This window comes from Psittacula echo (assembly GCF_963264785.1).
Source record: "Psittacula echo genome assembly, chromosome: 1".
NCBI classification, from domain to species: Eukaryota; Metazoa; Chordata; class Aves; order Psittaciformes; family Psittacidae; genus Psittacula; species Psittacula echo.
In genome coordinates, this window is record NC_137735.1 from 133,758,305 (window position 1) to 133,784,849 (window position 26,545).

General features: G+C 38.5%; 1 protein-coding gene across 1 annotated transcript; it reads right to left on the reverse strand.

Annotated features, from left to right (window-relative positions):
* Positions 1-1,664: 1,664 nt before the first annotated feature.
* Positions 1,665-25,810, reverse strand: CD36 (CD36 molecule (CD36 blood group); the record flags this gene model as incomplete). The annotated part of the gene is made up of 12 exons (XM_080638931.1): positions 25,611-25,810; positions 17,186-17,346; positions 14,931-15,075; positions 9,562-9,741; positions 9,329-9,420; positions 8,817-8,863; positions 7,083-7,152; positions 5,183-5,370; positions 4,255-4,373; positions 2,860-2,933; positions 2,037-2,091; positions 1,665-1,829 (listed from the first exon to the last, which is right to left on the reverse strand). The coding sequence occupies exons 1-12, from the start codon at positions 25,728-25,730 to the stop codon at positions 1,665-1,667; spliced, it is 1,416 nt and encodes a 471-aa protein (XP_080495057.1). The 5' UTR covers positions 25,731-25,810.
* Positions 25,811-26,545: the final 735 nt, after the last annotated feature.

The window sequence follows — 26,545 nt, forward strand, 5'->3', positions numbered from 1 at the left end:
GAACCCTTTGATGGTTGATCCAAATCATTATCTCAGTCCTTCCTGTGTCCAGAGCATTCTGGAATATTTTGTCTTGACCTTAAAGGGGATATATCAGATCATTCCCCGAGGGAGGCCTTGGGCAAAGTGGGTTAGGGTATCGCAGAGGTGGGTACTCAAGCAAGAGCCAGAAAGAAGAGCACACAGGAGGCAACAGAAAGAGCAGTGGAGCAGGCTGGGAGTTAGGGAGTGATTCAGATTACTAGACAGCTGTGGAGCCAAGTGTCTATGAGCTCCATCAACAAATGAATGACTGTGATGTGACTATGAGCCATGTCCATATAAAATGTATAAACCACATATTTTAGTAAGTCTTTTATTAACTTCATGTATTACAGTTAGTAACTTTACATAATAAACTTCACATTCAACACAATTCACGTCCCTGAATAGAGTACAGAGAGCAGTTCTATTGCAGCAGCTTCTATTCCTTGAAGGAACAGAAAGAAATATTGTAATGACAGCATCTAGAGCACAGCATGAGCTCAAGGGTGTTGTCATTCCCAGCCTGGGCTCAGAAGATCAGCAAACGGCTTTCATTTCTCTTGCAATCCCAGAAGATAAAAAGTAGCAAGTTGCATAAATGGCAAAAGGTGGACTAAAATCCAAATGTGCCTCAACTTCAGCCTGCTTGAATGTCATTTAAAATGTGTAACAAGGTTCAAATAATCAAAGTTATTTGAAAGCATAGTTTCCATGGTGACCTCTTTAGTGATATCAGAAGTGTGGACCTTTGGAAACTTCAGTTCATTTGCGTTGGTGAATTGGTCTTCTCAAAATGGGAAAGCATGTTGAATTTCGCAGCATGTAGGACTGGCTGTGCCTTGAATCATACCTTTTGTCTTTGAATTTTAACATGCTGCTTGGCTGAAATTTCAATTAAACACTGACTTTTTCTGAAGTCTTTTGTTACCTGTAGTAAAATAAAATCAGAATTCAGCATGTGATGAGGTAAATCTTCATCCTAAAAAGCATACTTTTCACCATAACATTAATGTCTTGGAATTTCTTTTTCAATTACTGCCAAAATTTGATGGTTCCATTAATCAATCAGTGCATTAATCAACAACTTAGTTATTCTACCCATAAGGGGAGTACGTTCAGTCTTAGTGGACTATGCATTCAGGAGATGTTTAAGCTAACATGATGGTGATGCACAACTGGGAGAAAGAATGGAGAAACCCTATCCAACACTCAATAAAAAGTGTCATTTATAGTGGGTTCTCTGAATCTCAGACAGGGGTATGTCCTGGAAGAGTACAGGAATATGCAGCTGTGTGGCCTGTCCCCCAGAGAAGTACTAGAGGGCACTGCAGAACAGTTTCAGAGTCTTGGATAAAATATCAATTTTCATAAACTCACAAAAAACAGGTTTTACTTTGGAATAAAAAAAGATGTTGGTCTCCTGATATAGTTCTCAATACCCTTTCCTCAGTGCATTAATTGCATCCTGAAACATTAAAGCTAGGAAGAGAATTTGAAATTCTGGATAATTCCCCACAGAACAACTGCTGAATTTACTAGCTCTTAGAAAGTAAAAACATCTAGACAGGTAATGATTCTGAGCTTCTTGAAACCCTAAGAAAAAGCTACTGCTGAGGACTGAGCTGTTAGTGCTTACTTACTTATTTTAATTTCTTCGACCTGCATATGAAGTAGGAACCCATGAATGAGACGAACAGCACAGCACCTGCAATCATTAACACCATCTGCAGCATATTCAGCATCTGGACTCGACCGGTGATTTTAGTTCTGAACATTTCTGCTTTCTCATCCCCAATAACAGCAGACTGAAACAGTGCAAGAAAAATGTCAGTGAAAAATGAGTATGTAAGCCCTCACTTGCTGAATATATTCTTGGTGTGTGCAAATCACAGAGTGAGTTTAATCGCCCAATTTGAGGACACCAAGACTGGAAAAGCTAGCTCATCTTTTTGCTTCATTTGTTTGTTTTTTTTTTAAAACAGTGAAAATTAACAGACAGAGAATATACTAACCTCATTTAGCCAAAGAAGAGGAAAAATATAAGGTTTTTGAACTTTTGATAAAGCTCTGAAATGAGAAAATAAGTACAGCATGTTACCTTTAGTTTGGTGTATAAGCCCAGCCTCTACTTAAACGTTTTTTTTCTCCTCTAACTACATTTCTAACTTCCAGATGTATCTTTTTAGTATAGTTTTGGACTGAAAAAAAGATAGCTTACAATTAATTACATCCAATTTATATATCAGCCAACCATCTCTTTCTGTTTAGTCTTCCATATGTGGGTAGTCACAAAGAAGAAAGGCTGAACACAGCTAGGTTTTGGTGGGAGGGTCTGAACATCTGTGTCACGTTCACCTGCCAGAGGTACAGGATAATGAAAAGCACATCTGTGCATGTACATTTGGGCCAGTGAAGGGAAAAGAAACAGCAAAAGACTCGTCAACCCTTGTGATAAAATCCATCTAGTGACAGAGCACACAAATTCTCTCACTGGATTTATTTCAGAGGATGCATTTTGCCTTCTATCCCCATAACTCCCATTTGGATTTTGTAAGAATGTTGTTTTTAAGAACAGTTTGCCTTGTAAGCTTCTGTGGGGAAAATCAGATGTGTGCTAAAATATTTGGGCAGTCCCTTGCTCAAGAAAGCTTGCTCTTTTGCTGAAATTCATGTTCTCTGAAAAGTCAGGGCTAAAATATTTGCAAGAAAGACAAAAGCAGTTTGGGAAAGTATTTTTATTCCTTCTTTCACCAGCCATTTCTACTGATACTTTCCTAGACCAATTGCCTCTCTTAAAAAAACCACTTTAAAATAAAATAATGAATTAGTGCTTACTCAATTTTTGCTGCAGGCTTCACAAGCAGGTTTACTTGCAGTCGTTTTGCAAATTGTAGTGTGAAACCGGTGATCTAAAACCAGAAAAGAAAAAACCCAACCACATTAATTTAAATTTTTGAATTGGATGCTGAAGCCTAGAACATGGACTGTGTCTAAAAGAACTTTGCTGTCATTTTATTCTTGTGCTTTGAAGGATTCAATTTTATGAAATTTTCGTGTTTCTAAGGGTCTCCCATTTCTCTTAGAAGTTCGGATTTTGTAGCTTTACCTCAGTTACTTTTGTAATTTGCAATTGAAACTGAAGGCAAAAAATAAGTCAAAAATACTAAATCAGTCATAAACTGTTTTAGGGTGGGACTTTTTTCCCCACCAGAAATCAGCTAAATTTCCCTTTTCAAAAAGAGGACTGTTTAACTTGCATAGGGCCAAAAAAATATAAATGACATCATTACATATCAGAAGGAACATATCAAAACAAAGGTAAGATCTTTCCTTCATCTCCTTCTTTTCCCCTTTATCCTCCACAAAAATAAAACAGTGTGATTCTTAAAACTTTCATATCAGATTTAGGAAATTCTGGTTGATTTCTCTATTCCAAATAAGGTGAAACAAAGATTAAATTTTAGATGTCCTCACTGAAGTTACACAGCTTAACTGTTAAACTATATGACTAAAATAGTTGAGTGAAAATCCTGAATTTTCTTTTGTCATACAAATTCAAAGACAGCAAAATAAAATCTTGAAACTACAGAATTCATCACGTAGTTCAGAAAACTTTGCTAAATGCATTTAAACTTAAGATTTTGGATCATTAGAACAGTAGTAGCTGTAATATTTGAGAAAATCAAAATCAGAGCTGAATCATAAATTAATTCAGTTTGGAAGATCCCTTGGACAATCCAAGGCAAAAGACTGTATTAGATCTGTTCTAGACTAGTCTGTTTAGACTTCTAGCAATTTGCTTGGAAATAAACTGGTTTATATTTATGTCATTTCAATTGGGATATAATTATACAAATGTGGGTAGCTGTAGAAAATAAAAAAGTAAGTAGAGAGGGAACAGAAGAGCTTTCTTAGGAAATACTTTTCTCTAAAGCACTTGCAGGTCATAGAAAACATATAGCATACTTCAAAGTTTGAGGAGATCCTTTAATCCTAAATTTTCAGTAAGGAAAATTCAAAACTTATTTTCCAGACTTTAAAGGTCAGAATGAGACACAGTTCTGCTCTAAATTTCCCCTGCTAAAACATAACACTGAACAGATCTTGCAGAAGCAAGCATAAAAATATTGTATCTTCTGCTCATCCCTCTGGTAAAAGGTCTCCTCTATTGCAATTAAATTTAAACATTGCAAGTTCATTCAGTTACAATCATAAAATATTTGGACTTACAGGCTCTACATCTAGAAACGTCTCATGCTCTTGCTCATCTGGGCTCAGGCCTTCAACATCATGCAATACAGACTCACTTGCATGAAGAAAATGAGGGAGAGAGATAAATACTGGTCTTCCTATTTAAAAAAAAAAAAAAAAAAAAAAAAAAACCAAACTCACTTGAATCATTAAGCCTTGTTTCAGTGCTCATCTTCTCAGGTTTTCCATGCAAACACAGTGTTTTACATAGACAGATAATCCTGATTAAAATGTTAATAGTCCCACCCCCACAAAAGAAGTTTGAGCATTTCTACAATTCTATTGCCATGAGGGAAATTTGCACAGTGAAATAAACTGTAGTTACAAATCTGCTTGTCTGTGGCATAGGTATTGCTCCCAGTTTCACACGGAGTTGAGGACCTGAGTTTTCCCCCACCCTCATGATCTTGATTTAGCAGAAAGCAAGCCTGAAGGGAACTCCTGCTGTCCATTCTGCACCAAATGCAGACTCTCTGTATATTCATTATATTGCACTGATGTTAAACTAAGCCAGTAGTGTCTCTCAGTCTCTGCATGTGTGTATGCAACTCACATCTGCATGTGAGTTGTGTACACACACTCTCACACCCCATGTGTATGAATTATCACAAATACAAAGACTATGACTACCCTGGCTTTTATAGAGTTGCCGGCTTTCCTTTCTATACATGCATTACTGCAATCTCTTTATATGAGCTGTAGTATCATGATTTTGCAGAGCATTATGAAAAATACAGAAATATTATAGTCCTCATTTTGTGAAATGTGGCAGGTCTCACAGCAATCTGTAGAAGTATTCACAGACAAACACAAATGTCCTGTATCTTAAAGTAACACATCAACTACAGGACACCTGCTTTCTCCCTGGCTAAATGGCTTGTTTGGCAGTACTGTGTCACTACTATACCTGCTTTGCAGGCACTAATGTCTAGAACTCCAGCTATTGTGCAGTTCTTTGATATGACTTGATCTGTACAGAAGCAATAATTATCGCTGACTTCAGCAGGCGATGCAAATGCTTCACGAGGAACTGCGAAACGGTACAGTGAGATTCCCTTCACATTCTGCTCGCCCTGGAAAACTCCGTAGATTGATCTGAATATAGAAAAGGAGAAACAGGTTTCAGCCATTTGGGTTACAATTCTGAGTGCATGGCAATACTCCTTAAGGATCCTCCATCTGTCACCCTCTTAAAAGAATTACTCCAGAGAGCCAAAGTCCAGGCTCCCCACACACTGTTCAGCAGTTTGCAGGGGTGTTCCTCTGTAATGGAGAATATTCCCCACCTTTACAAAAGGATGTACAAGCTCAGAGGTGAGCACAACAATACACACAAAAGACAGACACAAATCCTAACACTGCTAATAAACAATATACACAAAACTAACATATTAACTATGAGCTCTTTTCCCTACGCTTCTATGCCCACTGTTATTATGAAAGTTTTGAAAGGTTTTGGACTACAGTAGAGATACTTAGCAATATAAATCAGCTCCGGTATAGAGTTTTGCTGACCTAATAGATAATACTAATCTAAGCTTTATGATGCAGGCAATATTCTGCGTCCATTACATGTGAATCGGAATACCACTTAAGCTTCTTTTTGCTGATACATTATCAACTGATAGGGAGACATGGCTGTTACACAGTAATGTAACCAGGGCAGCAACACTTTGTATTGCAGAAAAAAAAAAAAAAAAAAAAAAACAAAAAAAAAAAAACCAAAAAAAAAAAAAAAAAAAAAAAAAAACAGAAGGGTTCTGGCATTTGCAACATGAACAGAACCCTTTTACGTGACCCTATTCAGCATAACCTTTGAGTGACTGTTACTGTTGTTCTTCATTGTTCATTAATTGTGAGAATTCAATAGCCAGAGGGATCTCTTAAACTGCATACAACTGATCCAAAGAATTTTGTCATTTCTCCTCTGCATAGAATTCCCTTTTCCATGACTTGTGAAATGCTTTCCAGTTTGGGGATAAAATTACTTCATAAAAAAGAAAAAGAACTTGAACATCATGTAAAGACACTGATCTTCAAAAACAGCCTGCACAGCAAATGACCCACTTTAAACCCTGTTAAAGGGAAGCAGCTGTTTCCAGGCAGCAAAACAAATAAAGAGGTTGAACCTTCTGAAGTAAATACACTGTGATGCACTTTAAATCTTATAGCATAGCTTTCAGCAATCCCACTGGAAAACTCAGGGGCACTGGATATCCACAGCAGAAGAAGCAGGCTGAAAAGCCATCAGTATGGGATGTAGTAAGCAGGTTTGTTTGTTTGTAAATACTCAAAAATAAAATATGTAAAAATATCCTGTGAGAAAACAATTTTGAGTATCTTATGTATGACAGTAAATCCTGCTCTTCATAGTGATGTTCTGCAGAAATGCCAAAGACAGGCCGAACCAACCCAAGCTGTACCTATTGCCTTCTCAGACAAAACAAGGCAGGTTAATGAGTCCTGATTTTAAAAGAAATTCACAACTTTGAACCCTGTTTCTATGCCTTTCACAGATCTATACCAGCTCACAGCAGTGTCAGATAGCCTTAAATTATACATCTGTAACTGGCTGATATAAAATGCACCATAAATATTTTGCTATGTGACGTAAATTAAAGTGGTAGAATCAGGTTCTGAATCATCAGCACAGCTCATGAATTTACTTGTGTTTAGGTGAAATGCTTATGTTGAACTGCCTTGGTGACCCAGGCCCAAGCAGAGCCACTGCAGCCACCCTCTGAAATGAAAAAGCATTCAGATGGGACACACATGTATGTATACACACCAGGAAGGGACCAGCCTACCTGCAAATATCGGAGGAGAAGAAACGCAGTACCTGATCCTTCTTAACAAAGGGTGGGAATGATGCCCCATCTGTGAATAAAATAAAATAAGAACTTGAAAGCAGTTCCTCTTAGAAAACACAATTTAGTTTCCAGCTCAATACTCGGCAGTTACTTTCTATAAAGCTGTGAAAAACATAAAATGTGTCACTTCTGGGGAAAATATTTATGTAAGTTTTTGCTCAGTGAGAGGCACTCCACAGATAAGATTGTATTGCTTTTAAAAGTGAACCAAATAATGGCAGCTATTTTTTTTTCTCCCACTGATTTGAAACTATATGATCAAGTACATTAAAAACAGAGGATAAAAAAAAAACCAACTGTGCTTAATGTGAATCCCAATACCCGATGCCATTGTTTCAAGGTTTATGCAGTCTGAAGGCTTAAACCTTTGCAGAGATGCTTGGCTCACCTGGAGTTATGGCTCTTAGTGCTTACAAGAAACACAGTTTAGACTTCAAAGCTACCTATTTAATAAGTACCTGCTAATGCTAAATGCTAAAGCTTTTTTCAACAAAGGTTGCCCAAATGGACCTCTTCTTTGTAAACTGAGATCCTCTTTATAGCTAAGGGAGAGAAGGAAGCACTTTTAGGGCACAGTCCATCTCACCCCACAGTAGACACGCAAAATAGGTCAGAGTACTAACACTTTAGTGGTATCTTTCTCTCCGCTCACTATAAAAAGAACAACTAGTTCAGATGCCTGTTTCTTCATGGCAAGCATCCAGAATTAAGTAAGAAGAGTCTCTGCCGTTTTCGCAAACAAGGTGATGTAACAAACCTTTAACCAATACATTTGTTACTTCTTGCTACAATTTCTGTTTAGTTTCTTAGTCAGCAGCTTTAACCGAGGAATTGAAAACATCTGTGATATCTTTGAATCTAGTTGGCAAGAGCGAGAAAGCTGAATTACAAACTGCTACTTGCCCACTGTTGACAGAAGTGTTTTTTCTTAAAGAAGATTCAAGATCATCCTAGACACACACTCTGTTTCTAAATCTTGGCAGTCTTGGAAGTTTGGCAAACACGGAATCATTCCAATCCCTAAACAAGAATACTGCTTAATATTTTTATCTAGACATTTGTTTATACTATTCATGTTGTGCTTTGGTGTGAAAACTTACAAAAAGGAATTGTCATTCTTACTTACAAGACTTTTCAAACTTACAAGCATGCTTCTCTAAACACATGGTCTCTCCTGAGCAGTTACATTTAATACTCTTGTAAACTGTGATAACAAGGTAACCTTTGATAACAAGGAAAAACTTCACATTTTCACTGTGCTGGAGCACTTGGTCTGGTCAGTTGAGTATGTTTATTCCATCAGATGTGGAAGAACAGCAGAAAACTGACCCAGGGCAAAAAAGCTCCAGGCTCCATAGGAAAAATGGAGTTCAAAACCTAAGAAAATATTGCCTCTTATAAATTTAATTCCATAGTTTAAAAAGGAACTAATCCCTCCTGATTCATAGACTTTTGGAAAGTCAGATTACTAATAGATACACACATATCCACACATAATAGTAGTGGTATGTATACTTTCATTATATAGACATTTAGTATACAGAATACAGACCTGTCAAAGCCCAGGGTTATTAATTTAAATATTGTATTTATTATATTGTGTTTATTGTAGCATTATTCCCTTGCAATATCAAGAAATGTATTGAAGTTTTAAAAAGCTTTAATACTCACCTGTGCCATTAACCAAATCGCAGTGACCTTCCCAGTATGAAAGATTCCTTTAAGATGAAAAAAAATTCATGCTGCATGTAGTATATCACACTGTGTAATCAATTTCATACCTGCTTAATTGGTAAATATTGCTGCTAAATTATATTGCTAAATATAACTGCTGCAGTATAAGCCTGGTTCATTAAAAAGGTCAGAAAACAGATATCTTCATTTGTTTTTTCAAATCAACTATATGATGCTTTAGAACAAGATGAAAGGGATCTTAGATACTTAAGTATGAAAACCAGAAGTAGCTATTTGTACCAAAGAATCAATAACTTATTTAAATTGAAGATCTTAACAGGATTATTAGGAGCTGAAAGGAAGAGGTGTTTTTGCTAAGTCCAGGGCTTGATTCAGCCTCCTTTGAATGGCTGAAGATTTTCCATTTATCTATAGTTATTAGTGAATCAAGCCTTAAAAACCACACCTTGAAAATAAGCATGCATTTTAATTTTACAACGCTATGGTACCTTTTGTTTTTATAGCTTTCAATTATTGCTGTCTGTTTAATATCATTTTGTCCGGTATTCACTTTGTAAAGTCCATCGAACGTCCCATTATACTGTAACAGACACAAGACGTAGGAATAACAAGTTAGAAGTACTGAACCAGGTTGTAATATTGTCAGATTTTAGTTCCTCACAGCAGTTATTACTCACGGAATGGTAGCTGAAGGCTTTGTCTCCTCGTTGGTTTCACTTACCGGGTAGAAGACTCCCAGAACTGGGTCCAAGGGGAAGGGGACCTTGTTTAAGAAGGGATCTTTGTATCCCCACAGTATTTCTTTCACTGTTCTGTTCTGCAGCATGGATGACTTAGAAGCTTTAATCCAAGTGTTTAATAGTAGTTGTATAAAAGTGTTTGTATACAAGGCAGGTGCAGCCTACAACAGCAATAAAATTAATGTTTAGCATACAATTCTGCATGCACAATTCTATCTTTTCTCTGCCATTTCCATATCACAGTGTCACAGTATGCTAGAGATTGGAAGGGACCTCAAAAGATCATCTAGTCCAATCCCCCTGCCAGAGCAGGAACACCTAGATGAGGTTACACAGGAATGTGTCCAGCCAGGTTTTGAATGTCTCCAGAGAAGGAGACTCCACAACCTCCCTGGGCAGCCTGTTCCAGTGTTCTGTCACCCTCACTGAGAAGAAGTTTCTTCTCAAGTTTAAGTGGAACCTCTTGTGTTCCAGTTTGTACCCATTACCCCTTGTCCTATCATTGTTTGCCACTGAGAAGAGCCTGGCTCCATCATCGTGACACTCCCCCTTTATATATTTATATACACTAATAAGGTCCCCCCGCAGTCTCCTCTTCTCCAAACTATAGAGACCCAGCTCCCTCAGCCTTCCCTCATAAGGGAGATGCTCCACTCCCTTAATCATCTTAGTTGCCCTGCGCTGGACTCTCTCCAGCAGGTCCCTGTCCTTCTTCAACTGAGGGGCCCAGAACTGGACACAATATTCCAGATGCGGTCTCACCAGGGCAGAGTAGAGGGGAAGGAGGACCTCTCTCGACCTACTAACCACCCCCCTTCTAATACACCCCAGGATGCCATTGGCCTTCTTGGCCACAAGGGCACAGTGTTGGCTCATGGTCATCCTGCCATCCACTAGGACCCCCAGGTCCTTCTCCCCTACACTGCTCTCTAACAGGTCCTTCCCCAACCTATACTGGAACCTGGGGTTGTTCCTGCCCAGATGCAGGACTCTACACTTTCCCTTGTTATATTTCATCAAGTTTCTCCCTGCCCAACTCTCCAGCCTGTCCAGGTCTCGCTGGATGGCAGCACAGCCTTCTGGCGTGTCAGCCACTCCTCCCAGCTTAGTGTCATCAGCAAACTTGCTGACAGTACACTCAATTCCCTCATCTAAATCATTGATGAATATATTAAATAATACTGGTCCCAATACTGACCCTTGAGGCACTCCACTAGATACAGGCCTCCAACTAGACTCCGCCCCATAGACTACAACTCTCTGGCTTCTCTCCTTCAGCCAGTTTGCAGTCCACCTCACTACCTGATCATCCAGACCACACTTCCTCAATTTAGCTGTGAGGATGCTGTGGGAGACTGCGTCAAATGCTTTGCTGAAGTCCAGGTAGACCACATCCACCACTCTGCCATCATCCATCCACAATGTTATTTCCTCATAAAAGGCTATGAGGTTGGTCAAGCATGACTTCCGCTTGGTAAAGCCATGTTGACTACCCCTCATAACCCTCTTATCTTTGATATGCCTTAAGGTATATCAGGATCATTAATTAATATATTTATAATTTATATTATAATATATTAATATTAATATATTAATATTAATAATTTATATATTAATATAATTAATATAATCAGGATTATATTAAGGATAAGGTGTTCCATCACTTTCCCAGGGATGAAGGTGAGGCTGACTGGTCTATAGTTACCCAGGTCCTCCTTGCCCTTTTTGAAGACTGGAGTGACATTTGCTTTCCTCCAGTCCTCAGGCACCTCTCCCGTTTCCCAAGACTTGGTAAAGATGATGGAGAGTGGTCTAGCAATGACTTCCGCCAGTTCCCTCAGCACCCACGGGTGCATCCCATCTGGACCCATGGATTTATGGATGTCCAGATTGATCAACTGGTCTCTAACCCATTCCTCATCGACTAAGGCAAACTGCTCCAGTGACCTGACTTCATCTGAGGTCTCAGGGGTACAGGGCTCTTCGGGACTGCCTCCGGCAGAGTAGACAGAGACAAAGAAGGCATTCAATAACTCTGCCATCTCTGTATCTTCTGTCACCAGGGCACCCAGCCCGTTCACCAGAGGGCCAACCTTGCCTCTGGTGTTAGTTTTATCAGCCATGTATTTGAAAAAGCTCTTTCTGCAGTCCTTGACCCCTCTCACCAGATTTAATTCTAAGGAGGCCTTAGCCATCCTAGCTGCCTTCCTACATCCTCTAGCAGCAGCCTTATATTCCTCCCGAGTGGCCAGCCCCTCCTTCCATGACCTGTAAACTCTCCTCTTCCACTTGAGCATACCCAGCAGTTCCCTATTTAGCTACGCAGGTCTCTTGGCCCTCTTCCTTGACTTCCTACGTGTTGGGATGCACTGATCTTGAGCTCGGAATAAGCAATCCTTGAATGTCAACCAACTATCTTGGGCCCCTTTACCTTCAAGCAGCCTTGCCCATGGGATTTCCCCTAGCAATTGCTTGAAAAGGCCAAAGTTTGCCCTGCTGAAGTCCAGGGTTGCAATTCTACTTGCTATTGTACTGGTCCTACCACACAAGATCCTGAATTCCACCATCTCGTGGTCGCTGCAAACAAGGCAGCCCTCAACCTTTACTGCTTTGACCAGACCCTCCTTGTTAGTGAGGATGAGATCCAGCAGCGCTCCTCTCCTGGTTGGCTCATCCACCATTTGCATGAGGAAGTTATCATCCATACACTGGAGGAACCTCCTGGACTGTGGCTGGGTTGCTGAGTAGTCCTTCCAGCAAACATCAGGGAAGTTAAAATCCCCCACGACGACCACGGCCTGTGACTGTGAGGCCGCTCTCAGCTGCCTGTAGAAGGCCTCGTCAACTTCCTCACCCTGATCTGGTGGCCTGTAACAGACACCCACAACAGTATCGCCCCTGCCAGCCTGCCCCTTAATTCTCACCCACAGACTCTCAACTCGCTCGTCCCCTGTCCCTGGACAGAGCTCAGTACATTGCAGCTGCTCTCGCACATAAAGAGCAACCCCACCACCCTGCCTGGCTGGCCTGTCTTTCCTGAAAAGGACATAGCCCTCCATGACTATATTCCAGTCATGCGAGCTGTCCCACCACGTCTCTGTAATTGCCACCAGATCATAATCTCCTGACTTAACACAGGTTTCTAACTCCTCCTGCTTATTCCCATGTGTGTCACATGTCACATACGTCAGATTCACTCATGCTATAAACATGTAAGTAAAAGGATACAAGACTTGTTAGTTATTGGCTTAGATAAGCTGTTTAGATTTGTCGTTAAGCTAGCAGCAATGCAACTGTATCCTACATAAAACTGATCATGCTGCATCTCCATTATTTCTTTGCTTAGAAAGAACACAAGACTCTTCTGAACAGCTTTAATTCTAAACAATAGATAACTTTTCCTAATTCAATGGAGAATATTGTAGATTTACCAGCAGTAATTGTAATGAACATTCCCAGAGGTATAAACACAAAGTCAAGCCCTTTAACACACTGAGCAGTATGTGGAAAGCAAACAGAAATGACCTGTGTTGGCCTGTATCAAAACAGTTTTGATAAGTAGATCTGTGTAAACTGATCTTTCACTCGTTCTTTTAGAGTAAATTCTCTCAGCACAGGCCAATTAGTGGGCCACCTTTCAGTAGGTAGTGCTATGAGGATAGCAATGGAAGTTTCTTTTGTTCTCATTTCCTACCCTTTTCATCCCCATGAATCTTTCACTGCTGTCTGAAATTGAACCAAGTAGGCAGAAAGCATGGGTATTACAAGATCATGCGATAGAGATGTGGGTTCAATCCCTAAAGGTCAAAAAAAGTATGAAAAACATCCCTCTGAATTCCTTTTAAGGACAAGTTTATGATATAAAAGGTGAGCTCTACTTGATTAAAGTCAGTGCTGTCAAATGAGATAGGCAGACCCTCTCTAGGAATTTAGGCTTACACCAGTTTGTTTCTGAACACCAAAATGGAGCTTGGATCCTCTGATGTCATCTCCCTTGACACAGACGCTTTGATGGATGAGCCTATGCTTAGAGCCATAAAGAGCTATTTAGTTCAAAGTGTGGGAGCTGAGCAGTATTAGTTAGCACTGTGGCATGGAGGACTCTGAGCATAGAAAACAAGAAAAGTTTTTCAAAAGATAGGTGCTGGCCTAAATTAGGACAGAGGCAGAATATACCCAGTCAGAATAAGGTCATTCGCCTTTATTTTATTAGTTTTTTCTTCCTAGAGAAAAGAAAGTTTGAGGGGACCTCATCACAATATTCCAGTACTTAAAGGGCATCGACAAAGAGGATGGAGGCTCTTTCTTACATAGGAGTGACATGGATAAGACAAGGGGCAATGAGTACAAATTGGACTAGGAAAAGTTTCATCTTGATAGAAGAAATAAATTTTTTTAACAGTGAGAACAGTCAATCACTGCAATGTCATAGAGTCCCCATCACTAGAGGTTTTCAAGGTGCAATTGGACAGGGTGCTAGAAAATACAATATAGACTCCCTTTCTCAGAACAGGTTGGATCAGATGATCTTTTACGGTCCCTTCCAACATGGGCTTTTATATGATTCTGTGACTGTTGGTATAAATTAATTTTGGTTTACACCAAGCACCTCTTTACTCTCCCCCTATGAGGCACCCTCTCACAGTAATCCTGAACAATCAGACACCCCGGAGTTAGTGCAAGACAATCAGGCAACACAACCAACGCTGATTATGAACATGAAAACTGTAAACAATAGTCAAGGGTAAAACAGTCTCAGCCTGTGATGACACAGAAACATCTGGACTGAAAAGACGCTAGCACTGCTCTAGGTGGGTACTCCTGTGCCTTTCTTTGAAGACTAATGGGGACTCAGGGGATGCCATTGCGGTGATGGTGAGGGGCAACATGGGAGGCAAGCAGCTGCACTGGAGAGGCCATGCAATACACAGAGTGCAGTATTACATCCTCCCCTGCAAAGCAGGACTGAGGATATTATGGAAAGAATATGGGAAATTTGCCTTGTACTGTTCATGCTGTACCTCAAACAGAGAGATAATCCACTCACAAACTCTAGATTTGTTCCCACACTAAAATTTGCTAGAAGGATGCTTTTGAATATATTCTATCCAAACGCTTCTATTAGCAAGAACAAGTTCATTTTAATTTACTGATGAGCTTGCCCTGGGAATATAAGAAATCCTTAAAGTATATGTAATATATCTTCAGTGTAGCTGACTTTCATGTCATTCGAGTTATAGAGAGGAAACCTATCCAACTGCAGTTTCAGTGTTACTAGTGCTAACTTCTCTATTTCCTCCAGTCTATCAACATTTGAATGTGGACATTATGGTTTTGTTTCTTTACTTACAACAACAGCAAGGTTGAGGCAGGTGATGGTATCATTTTCTGTCCCAACAGACATATCAGGTTCAAAACGAGCAATGTTGGGCAACATGTAGGATATTGTGCCATCAGAGTTTTCTGTGATATTTTCTTTGGGTAAATATCGCACCCTTGAAAGACAAAATAAAAACATACAGTGGTTTTAACATTTGATTTTTGAGACAATACAGCCATGCCTGACTGAAGAATTTTGAAACGTTAATGAATATTTTTGGTGATGAATGTTAAATAGTTTATAACTATTAAAAGAATTCTAAACTTTTCATATGAATATGTGTATAAATCCCATTTTCTGTAAAAAATATTATTTTGGAAATATTTCCTTAGTGCCTAATGGACCTTTTTTTTGTGATACTAAAATGGAAACAAATATTTCCTTTTTATTTTCGTTTCAATAAGTGGACCTTGTATCTTTTTGTATTTTGCTTTAAGTTAATTGTGTTTTGTCATGTTTTTTTCTAAGCTTTCTCATGATTGCATATTATTAGAAGGGAGTGACTCAGAATAGCTGATAAGCACTTTCAAAGACTGATCTGATAGGCTTGTGTTGCAATGAAGCAGCTTGTAAGTTAAATCCATAATGGGAGTCACTTTGATAACATTTCATATGCATGTGGAGATTTATAAGCAGTCTTTCAGCTCCACTGAGATTCTCATAAGCCTCTCAATCAAGCCCTGTCAGCAGATCTCTAACATACAACCATCCACTGCAGCTCTAGCTTTAGCTCAGCTCTACAAACCCCCATCCTCCAGCTGACCCCTCTGTGGGGGCAACATCCAGGAGGCATCACAAGACTTGGTCTATGCAGTGAAATCTTAAGGGTACTTCATCAGATCTTCCAGCCTGAGTGGACCAAAAAGTTCAGAGAATGGTTTCACCATGGTGCAGATGTAGCCAATGCATCGCCTTACCCCAAAAGCAGCTGGATCCTGGCTTCTCAAGATTGGTTTGTGTGCATGTCATTTTGATTGATAGCCTAATGTGTAGAGCATCTACCTGAATATTGGGAGATCTTTTTTCTTTTTCCCAACTGATGTTACTTCTAACTGGAAACAAAAGATCTAAACCAAGATTTCCCAGCAGAATCACAGGACAGTTGGATTTTCAAAGCCAGTTGTTCAACATATTTAAGGGAAGATTGAGAGAGAGACAGTGTTACAGTGATTCAGGTAGACCCAATATCCCAGGTAAGCAATACTGCAATGGTGAGAAGAACTATAGCTATCATTTCTTACGTAGTCTTCTCTAAGCTTCTGGCAGAGATTTGTCACTGATGATAAAGGCACCATTACCACCACCAGAATAAAACATTTTTGTTTGTTGGGAATTAACCTTCATAAGTATTTCTTAACTGGTTAGTTTCCTGATTCCTGTGTACCCATTTCCAATGTCTTCCCAGGTACTTTCTGAACCAAGAGTTCTCTATTTCCAATGAGAAATAAATAATCTTTTAGTCAGCAAAGCAACTCATCTCTAGATGCTGCAATGTACAACCATCTTGCGAATATAACATACAACCCCAAAGATATGAAGAAAGAAATACCCTTTTGTTTTAGGAAAGCAATCTCATAGCAAGGGTCCTAGAGACAGCTAGATATTGGGATTAATGACCCAGGAAGCATCAACTAGTCCTATGCCCATATCACATTCAAAATTAAAAGAGTTTATTAAAAGCTTCCCTGAATGGGGACAGACTGCTGCCTCTAGGCCCTAGCTAGTACATTCAGAAAAAAGGAAAAATTTTCAGAGGAAAAAATAACAAAGAAAAAGCTATAGTTTAAAAATAAGTCATAAAGGAGCAAATAAGCAAAGCGAATTATGTAAAATAAATATGAGTGATATTTGGGTGACAAGATAATCTCTTGGGTTTAGGGCATCTAACATATTTTCTTCTGTGTAAAAGTCTGGCAAAACCTGAAAAGCAACAAATACAACATTGTGTTGTTGTGGTAAACATCTTGCTAAAGAGTAATAGTTTTCTACAAGAGCAAACAACTTCACACCTTATCACTTATTTCTATATGCATTTTCCCAGTGCGAGACTCGGTACAGAAAGTGTTTGTGATTGCTGTGTGAAGCTGCAGTTTATGCATTTTTGTCAAGTCTGACTAAAATACAGAGCTGGAATTTCAAAAATAAATTGTAACTCAGCAGAACTTTATCTGACTTGAGTAAAACTTGTGATATGACATGTCAGACATTCAGAGGCCTTTGCTTACCTGTATGTGTAAGGTCCTCTTTGTTCAAGTTTTGGACGTGCTCCAGTCTCTAATACCTCTGAAGGATTTAGTACATGGAAAATCCAAAATTGCCTGTAAACTGAACTTCCTGGCACAATCCAGTTTTGAAAAGCAATGGTACCATTGACAATGACAGCATCCTAAAGAACAAAAATAAAAACTAAAATTAACCACAAAAAGTGATTGACAAGCTGCATTTACTTTCCAGATGATTATAGGAGATTCACAAACAAACAGGAAAAAAAGCTATTATCAATGTGAGGCGTACAGCACACATTTCTGGTCAACATTTGAAGTCAGCCTGACATTCCTGCTGAGTGAGAGCAAAACCAAGGCGCCCAAAAATAAGTAACCACAAAGCTGATATGATTGCTACTGTAGCCCATAGAAAAACTACTGCTGTTGTTGGGCATTGCCCAAGTTCCTAAATACTTGACAAATCCACCGATGATTTGCAAGAAGAAAATTATTAAATAGAATATAAAAATAGAATGACTGAATGATGCCCAGCAGTTTTTAGAATCCATAAACTACGTCTCATACATTTGGAAATAGTCCAAGGGAAGAAAAGAGAGTTATCTCTAAGCATTACTCAGTTAATAAGTAATTTTGTACCTAGAGAAAGCAAATAGTGTTTTTGCAGGACTGGGTTTTGTCAGAAAACTTTTGTTACTAAAACTGAGACTTTCTAAGAGATCTTTCTAGTTTTGATAAAGTTTTGTTAGAAAAGTTTTGCAGTTCTTGGGAATGAGGGCAAAATATGGCTATAAGGACAAGACAGGGCATCAGGAACCACTCTAGAGTAACCAGCAGATTTATGTCTGTAGCACTCAGCTATAATATGTTAAATGTCTATTCAGTCCTTTGGACTGTTGAGAAGGAGAGTTTATAAAGATGTTTCTTTTATTGTCAGGGAAATGCCTGCTTTCCCTGGTGTATCTCAGGCTTCTTTCTATATGATTTTCCCAAAGCCCTGGGATAATGTACTTTTTCTCCTTAATGGTAAAAATTCAGATTTTTTTCAGTAAGAAATAAAATCTAGGCTGCCTGGCTCTAACATGACGCGATCTTTCATTAGAGTGGTGCAATATTGATTAGTTAATTTGCACAGCCCATAAAGTCCCATGAATTAAAAGGCTGGAATCCCTCCAGAGAACAAGAAAAGACATTTTATATTGCAAGTTGCTAGATATTCTTTCTACCTTAAGTTTCTGCCTCTAGAGTTTGCTTAGCAGGCACCATCAAAAATGCAGGATCTCACTAATTAAGAACCACTGCAGTTAGAAACAAATACCATGTTTTGGAGAACTCATCACATAGTCAGGGTTTTGTTTGTGGAAAGCTGTTTTTATGGTGCAGTTGCAAATGCCTTGCTCATGGTGCAAAGCGCTGGGCTTGCTATCTGAAAATTTTCTATAATTAAGGCACAATTGTATGAGAGGGGAAGGAAATCTTGCAGCAGAAACACGTTATCAACTTGAGGTCTTGTGCTCAGAGCAGACAGCTGAAGTTCTCTTCAGCCTTGTTTTGCAAACCTCCGGAGGTCAAAGGCTATCACAGCTGTGATCCAGCAAGGGGCAGACCATCTCCTTGATGAAGAGAGAATAGCTTACACGATTCTGAAATCACCATTTCAGTTTCCACAGAAAACCACTCAAAGGATCTGGGAGAAGCAGAGTGATAAAAAGAAAGGCTGAACTCGGTCTGCTCAGTCTGCTTGTCATCCGTACTCAGCAGGGTCATGGGATGGGGAGAGGCATTTGAGAGAGATTTGACATCCTGCCTCTGTGTAACTGGATTAGGGAAATGGTTAAGGATTCCTGGCAGCAATACGTTCAAAAGGACAAACTAAACTCTCTAGAAATCAACAACACACAGGCACAGAGGTGAATAGAGAAGTGTCAACCTTGTGGCAATAGATTTTAAAGTAGTGTTACTTTCTTCTTAAAAGAAGTTTCCCTCTCCTTTCATTCCTCCTTATCCTCAGAATCCTTTGCTAAGGATTACAATATCACAGAATGATGTTAACTTCTCTTTCACTGCAGAGTTTGATGGGGGTGCCTGAGCCATAAGACCTCTGTTTCCATCCTGTATAGACACAGAAATACTCCCAAACCTGCCTCCAGCTCTAGGCATTCCGGGGACTTTGAAAAATATTGACATCAACGATGACATCCTACAACTCTGTGTTGACTTGGAAGGATATAAGGAGCATGCTTCCTCACAGGTAAATTATCTTCTTTTTTTTTTTTCAAAGGGTGGATCTTTGCTGTAATCTTCTTTCTGCTATTGCAGGGAAAGCCAAGAGTACGCAGCACTTTATACTGGCTCTTTAGTACAAACAGGACATCTTTCCATCTCAACTGAGACTACAGGCTACATGACAAGCCTTTTCATGTACTTTGTGTACTACTACCCCTTGCTGCACTTCACTATAATACATACTTTCTTATCAATCTAAAATAAAGAGGTGGGGTGGCTCTCCTTTATTTTTCATGCAAGAATAACTACTATGTCAGTATTATACCCTTAGAAAATGCCAACAGAGAAAAAATTACTTTGGGCACTGTACGAAGAGGGCCCTGGGACCTGAGTACATGGGACAGGCAGGTCACAAAGAGTTACAGTGTGGCTTTACAGCTCACCATTTACTATGTGCTAATGCCACCATGGACAATCCTGGGGGATGCTTCAAGGGGACAGCTGATACAAACTGATAGTGCTGCAGTCAAAGGGGCAAGCTGGCTCCCACAGCCGCCAGTACCTGACCCATGTGCCTCCCCTTTCCCTTGTGCCAACCCTCATTCCCCAGGGAGCTGTTCCTGCCTGCTGTACTGGGAAAAGATTATTTTATTATTTGCCTTTGTTTTATTTTTTTTTCTTTGTTTTTTTTTTTTTTTCTTTTTTTCTGGGTTGCCTTTCTACCAGTGAGCAACTTGGCTCAGTGGTCTGTGTAGGGGGAAAGATCAGATGAGAACACGAGTTAAAACAAGGGAAGCAGCTTGACAATAGAGCAAGACCATTGTTTTCAGTGGCATCCAGCCATTACTGTTAGTAACATTTCTCCCACAAAGGAGGTGTGTTTCTCTGTTATATGGTTCAAGAGTGCAAACTGTGGGTTAAAGCAGAAAAAAATGTAAAGCTCTGTCATTATCCATGTCTTCATTCGATAAAACTAATATCCACCACACCAGCAAGCCCTTGGGTTTTGGCTATTTGATCACCAGTGAGGTCAGCCCTAAACATTACCCTGTCTGCAGCTGGTCACTTGTATACTCCTCTAGTGACACTGCCATGCTTTGCAATATTATGAAAGGTGGGGCAATTTGGAAAACTACTAATCTGCAATTGATAATACAAAACACTTCTGAACTCCCTAGTCAACCTACATCAGCTCTAATACCTTATGCAATAGTTAACTATTGTTAGCAGCTGTAGCTATACAGTATCTAATTGCTACACCGCCAAGTCCATTTCATGATCTAACTGTGCAACACGAAGTGAAATCAATAGGAACTTTAACCCCTTTAGTTTCTGACCCTTTTTTTCTCCCATTTGTGCTGGTTCAGCTGGCAATACATAAATTCAGGAAATGCCAAGCAGTCAGCAGTTGAAGCTTGCTGTATTTTGTTGCTTTGTGCTGAATTCAGTCAGCATGACTTCTGATGAAGAAATACAAAATGTAGGTCAAAGTTGCTGTCTCAACGAAAGATCTGCCCACATGGACAAAAGATGTTATTTTCTGGGAACTGAGAAATGCCATGAGTACTTTAGGAGGTAATAAAATTGTTACTAGTTTATTTCTGCGTTTCTCGTGTTGGGCTGCATATGTAAGCTGCAGGAAACAACTGATACAACTCTGAAAAACTGGATAAATTAAGCTCCAGGAAAGCAAATAAAATTTTACAGCTGAAAGTGTGAATAGCCATTTATTACTTTTTAAGTAATGATTATAAGCCTAGTATTAGCCTTTCTATTCAGGCTTTGTTGGACCAAAACTTTTAGTCTTTTTTCAGTCCTTTACAATAAAAAAATTATGGAAGCCAATCTAGTTTATCATTGGTAATGCTGGAATACATGTGATCACATAGATCACTTATGTTCTGCTGAGAGCCAGCAGTTATTTTAGCTTCATTAGTTTAGATAAAGAAGTTGCATATGAATGTCATAAGCACAATTTTAAATTAGAAGTGTTTTCTATGCCTCAAGCAGCTGAGGAGATGTAATCTGGACAATCGTAGATAACATATATAGACAGACAGATGCATAAACATCTGATTAATTTAACAAGATTGTTAAAACTGATAGCCTTATGTCTAAAAATGAAAGACTAACCCTGAGAACTCTACAGGAAGAGTTCAGCACTGAGGCACTGTGACAAATCATACACCGTTCTGTGCCATCGATTCATCAAGAATTCAGTACATCAAGTACCATTTTGTGGCTTCTGTTAACGTCCAGAGCTCAGAGCCTCAGTAGAAAGTAAAAGCTCCTAGAGAAGTGGAGATAAAGACTTTTTGGCAAATAAACCAGATGAAAAAAAAAAAAAAAGCAAAACCAAAACAAACAAACAAACAAACAAAACCCACCAAAAAAATCCCAAAACAACTTGATGAGCTGAAAAAAGTAAAGTTTTCTTGTAACTGAAATGATGGGAATTTTGCCTAAATAAATGGTATTGTTTTAAGGGAGGGAAAAGCAAAAAAACAGTAATTAAACCATCTCAAAATATTTCCTTTCCACAATATCAAATGCAAGATTCTTTTATTTTTTTTAATTCCCCTTTCTTTTTGATTTTTTTAATTGTTAAATATGATAATGTCTAATAATAATGATAACAGACATGATAACATGCAACCGAAATGTGTGGAGTTGGCTAAAGAGGAACATTCTCATAGCCTCAAAACAATATTTTTTGCTAAGAACATGGAAAATCTCATGTTCCACTCCTGACTGTGCCTAGGACAGTTTTCAAACTCCCTAAAACCTCCATGGAAAGGCACCTCTACACTGGATAAATTCAGTCTAGGAAACTAAGCCCTTTGGTACTGAAATCGGAGGCACCTCTTAAGGGGGAAGCCTCCTTTCCCTAGATAGTAAAGTGCTGAAATAGCTTAGCACTAATTTCATTCAGTGAATCCCTGCCAAGATGCTGGTGGTGGTGGTGTCATTTTTAGTGTGCTTTTCAAGTGACCATTTCTTTAAAGAGCCTCTAAAATGTTCAGAAAATACATATAACATTGACTTTCTTTAAAACCCTGTCCCATACTGGAGGCAGGACTGGAAACAGCTTATCTGCAAAACAGATCTGATGTTAGAAAACATAGCAATGCTTTTTGTGTTGAAGCACACATCTGTTAAACTGGAACACATGAAGAAATGACATGTTCCATGTTACATGGACTTTTGAGTTGTTCACCCATGGACTGTTTGTGGGTAGTGAACAGTACCTGCCTTCTAGGAAATAACAGCCTATACCCTGAGAGTCTCTGTCAAATTTGTAAAGGGACCTGAGATTGTCTATGAACTTGCAGTTGCTTTCTCTTTGCTGCAACAAGAGCATACAGCCTCCCCAGAAAATATGTACTGCAGTGTTTATTCAGCCTAATCTCCTAATGACTGCAGTAAAGAAGAAATGACTGTGGTAGAGTCTGATAAGCTGCAAAGATGTGCGCTTAAGGGTAACATGCTCAGTCTTCCCACTGCTAGCAGAACAAGAATGGTAAGAACTATAGATTTCATTGATTTTTTGAATTAAAGTTGTCCCTATTTATTGGCAGATGCTAAGAAGCTCAGCTGGTGAATAAATTGATCATAATGCAATTTGAACAAATCTTGATAACAGGCTAATTTATGACAATTTGACTAATTATAATATGAAGTGTCTTAAAACTATTCAGGAGAAAAAAAAATCAACATTTCTTTCTCTAATCCAGCAATAATGTTTTGCAGCAACATTCATTTCCCCTAGAAATATAGACTGGGTCTTATTGCATTGCTGCCAACTTGTGCAAAGAACTGGGATTTGCACTGAAGTGGGATAGGCAGAGGAACAACTAGGGGCCTTTTTGCAAGCTCTGGACTGTGCAGATTTCAAAGTATAATTTTGCTTATAATGATGATACCTGAAACAATTTCTCCCTTTTATTAAAGGTACTGCATTTTGATATTTGTTTTCACCCAGTGGATGAGGACCTAAGTTCAGGCTTTGCCTCATATAAATCCAAATAGAAATAAAAATGCTTACAGGCCATATCTAAGAGAACATCTTGCTCATTATTTTTTTCCTGTCCTAGAACCTCTATTCTTAAGAAATTCCAAATAAAATAGTCATTGGAACTGATCTGTTTCTAACAAAAATTTGTTTAAAAAATAACATTTTCAAAAGTAAAAAATTTCAGAAAAACATATATTTTCAGTATGCTTTGCTCAGCTGACCTGTTTCTTTTGCAGTCAGCTCTACATTTATCATAACTTGAGTAACAAATATTTGTTTTTATTACTAGCCCTTTCATTAACACAAGTAAATCAGAATTAGTTAGATTCAAGTCCCTCTTGAGCGTCTACTGAACTGATCACATATTTCAGCTGCTGTACCTTGGCATATCTTTCCTGAAAAGGAATTGTCTAAAGAGTCTCGTGGTCTCACTAAATAGTCAGCATGCTAAACAGAAAGAAAATAACATAGACTTGTCCTCAGGAAAAAAACCATCTGTTCACTTAAATAAATAAAGCCTCTACAAATTTACTCTTCCATGTTTTATACAAATATTGGTTCAAATTTTCCTTTTCATATACATCAAACAAGCTGCCTTGAAATAGGCACAAGCATCTGAAGCACGATTACAATGTAGAAAATTATAAAGAGGTTGAGGAAAAAATTTCTCCGCATAATATTTTACCACTAAGAACTCATACGGGTATAATTTAATATGTAGACACTCACAAACCATGCTGTGTAACTGGTTCATTATTATAAGTAAACAGACGAACCCATAACATCAGCAATATGTGTAATTTGCTTTGGAAATATTTAATGGCATAAGACAACACTAGATAAATTCAGAGTGAATATTTAATGTAAGGAGATACACATTCTAAAATTCGGTGCTTCTAAAAAACTTCTTATTTCCTCAATACTCCAATCAATTAAAAAAAATTTGCGAAGACAGACAGTGTGACTGTAAAGTGTTACAAGGTGGGTGAGACACTCCAGTGAGAAATACTTTATTGTTCTCTATAAATTTGAAAATTTCGTTAAAATATAGGTTTTCATTGGATTCACTGACAAATTTTAAATGTTATATAGAACCCTTTGGGTTTTTTTAAAGTTTTTTTAAAAAAGTGCTACCAGAATCTAGGCAGGGCCTTGAAAGTTTAACATCTCCTGACAATTCATGTATCTGCCTCCTCAACTGACTTCAAAAGCTGTTGATGGCAGTATTCCAGAAAGGTCTTAGGATAAGTATGTGCAAGATCTCCACAGTCTGTATTCAGCATCACAGCAGATCATTAAGAGGACTAACCTTCAGCCAAAGACCTTAAAGTTTCTATATTTTAATCTGTAGGAGACCCCATTTTGGCTGCAGTGACCCCACAGAGACTCCATGACTCTATGTCTCCACGGTGGACACCGCTGGGCTTCCACGGTCTTTCATTCAATACTACTACATGATATAGACCCTCAGTTATACACCCTTCCCACCACAGATTCAACAAATTAAATTTTCATTTTATTTTAAAGACAAAACTAGATTTTAAAGATATAAAATCATCTAAAAAAACAGGGAAAAAAAAAACCAAACCAAAAAAAAAAAAAAAAAAAAAACCAGGTTACAACACTCTACATCATCTATTCTTCACATTTCTTGAATCAAGGAGATTTATATGATCAGATCCTGCAGTTTTGTGGAGCACATTGACTTGGATCATCTCATCACAGAATGTGAGATGAATGTATGTAAGTGTAGAATTAGATTCTGTATCAGAAGTTTGTGAAGTATGTAAATATAATTATACGGAGTAAGTACCAAAATAAGACAAAAATGCAGAAAAATAAAGAAACTACAAACAATCATAATCAAAATAAATACAAAAAAATGCTTAATTCAAAATTACATTACTGAAAACACTTCTTGAAAACATTATTTTGACTTCTCATGTGAAGCATGAAATAGAACAAGCAAGTAAACACGGCAATATAATGAATATATTTAAAAAACATTGCTGCGGCATCTTTTCTTAAGGAAGTTTAGATTGCATATGTTGCAAAAAATGAGTTTAATAAAGAAAATAGAGAAAAAAGCAGAAGCGGAACAAAAGTTTTAAAAATAATGACCTTTCAATAACCAAAAACCATACAGCCTGAAAAAAAAAACCAACAAAAAAAAAGAAAAATATGTACCTTTTTTATTGCTTTGCCTATGAGGTTATCTCCAACTGGTATCAGAACTCCTCCAAAGATAGCCAGCACAGCACCGAAGATAGCCCCAGTGAGGAGCCCACAGTTTCTGTTACAGCCCATTCCTCTCCTTTGTCAAGTTTCAGGCAGACAATGTATAAATATCTTTGCTGTAAGACTTGATGGTGTTTTTCTCACTTCTTGGTCCCAATAGACTCACTGGTCTTCCTGAGAGAAGCTGCTAATCTAAGGAGAGAGTGAACAAAAATCACATTCCAAAGATCAAAGTGTAAAGTGCATGAGGTGAAGCAGGTAGGAAGATAACATTTCAAAACCAGCCAGTGGCAGCCAGTGCCAAAAAGAAAAAATAATAAAGTTGTATGTAATTTTGGCAAGCTAGCCACTTGTTCCATAATATTATTTTTTTTTCCAGCCCAATTCTCTCTAAAAGACTGATAAGTTCTTTTATTAGACTTTTATTAGGCTTTGGGGGGGGGGGCTGTGTTGCATCAGGCACTGACATGATTATTATTCAGCTGACACTCTTCCTGACACAAGCGCCCTCTCTAAAATCTCTCTGTGCCAAAGGAAGAGGCTGTAGCCCTCTGCTTTTATCAAATCCTGCAATGCCTACGGATCTAACTTCATGATCACCCATAAGTTCACACCACCAGTATAAACTACCCAGGCTGTTTCTGCTTTAAGGCAATAAGGAAGCCCTCAAGGTCCATCAGCACCTTGTAAGAATGGCAACCTGTAATGAGAGGCACATAGGAGAAGCCTGTCTTTCTAAATCTGTCACTCCACAGTCCAATATTGAAGAGATACAACTTTGTTTTAGTAACTTCATGACAAAAGCGTAACTGGATTTTCCTTTTAGACCTGCATTTTTACCCTCACCTGGTTTCACTAATCCCAATTGCCTTGGTCAGCAGGCT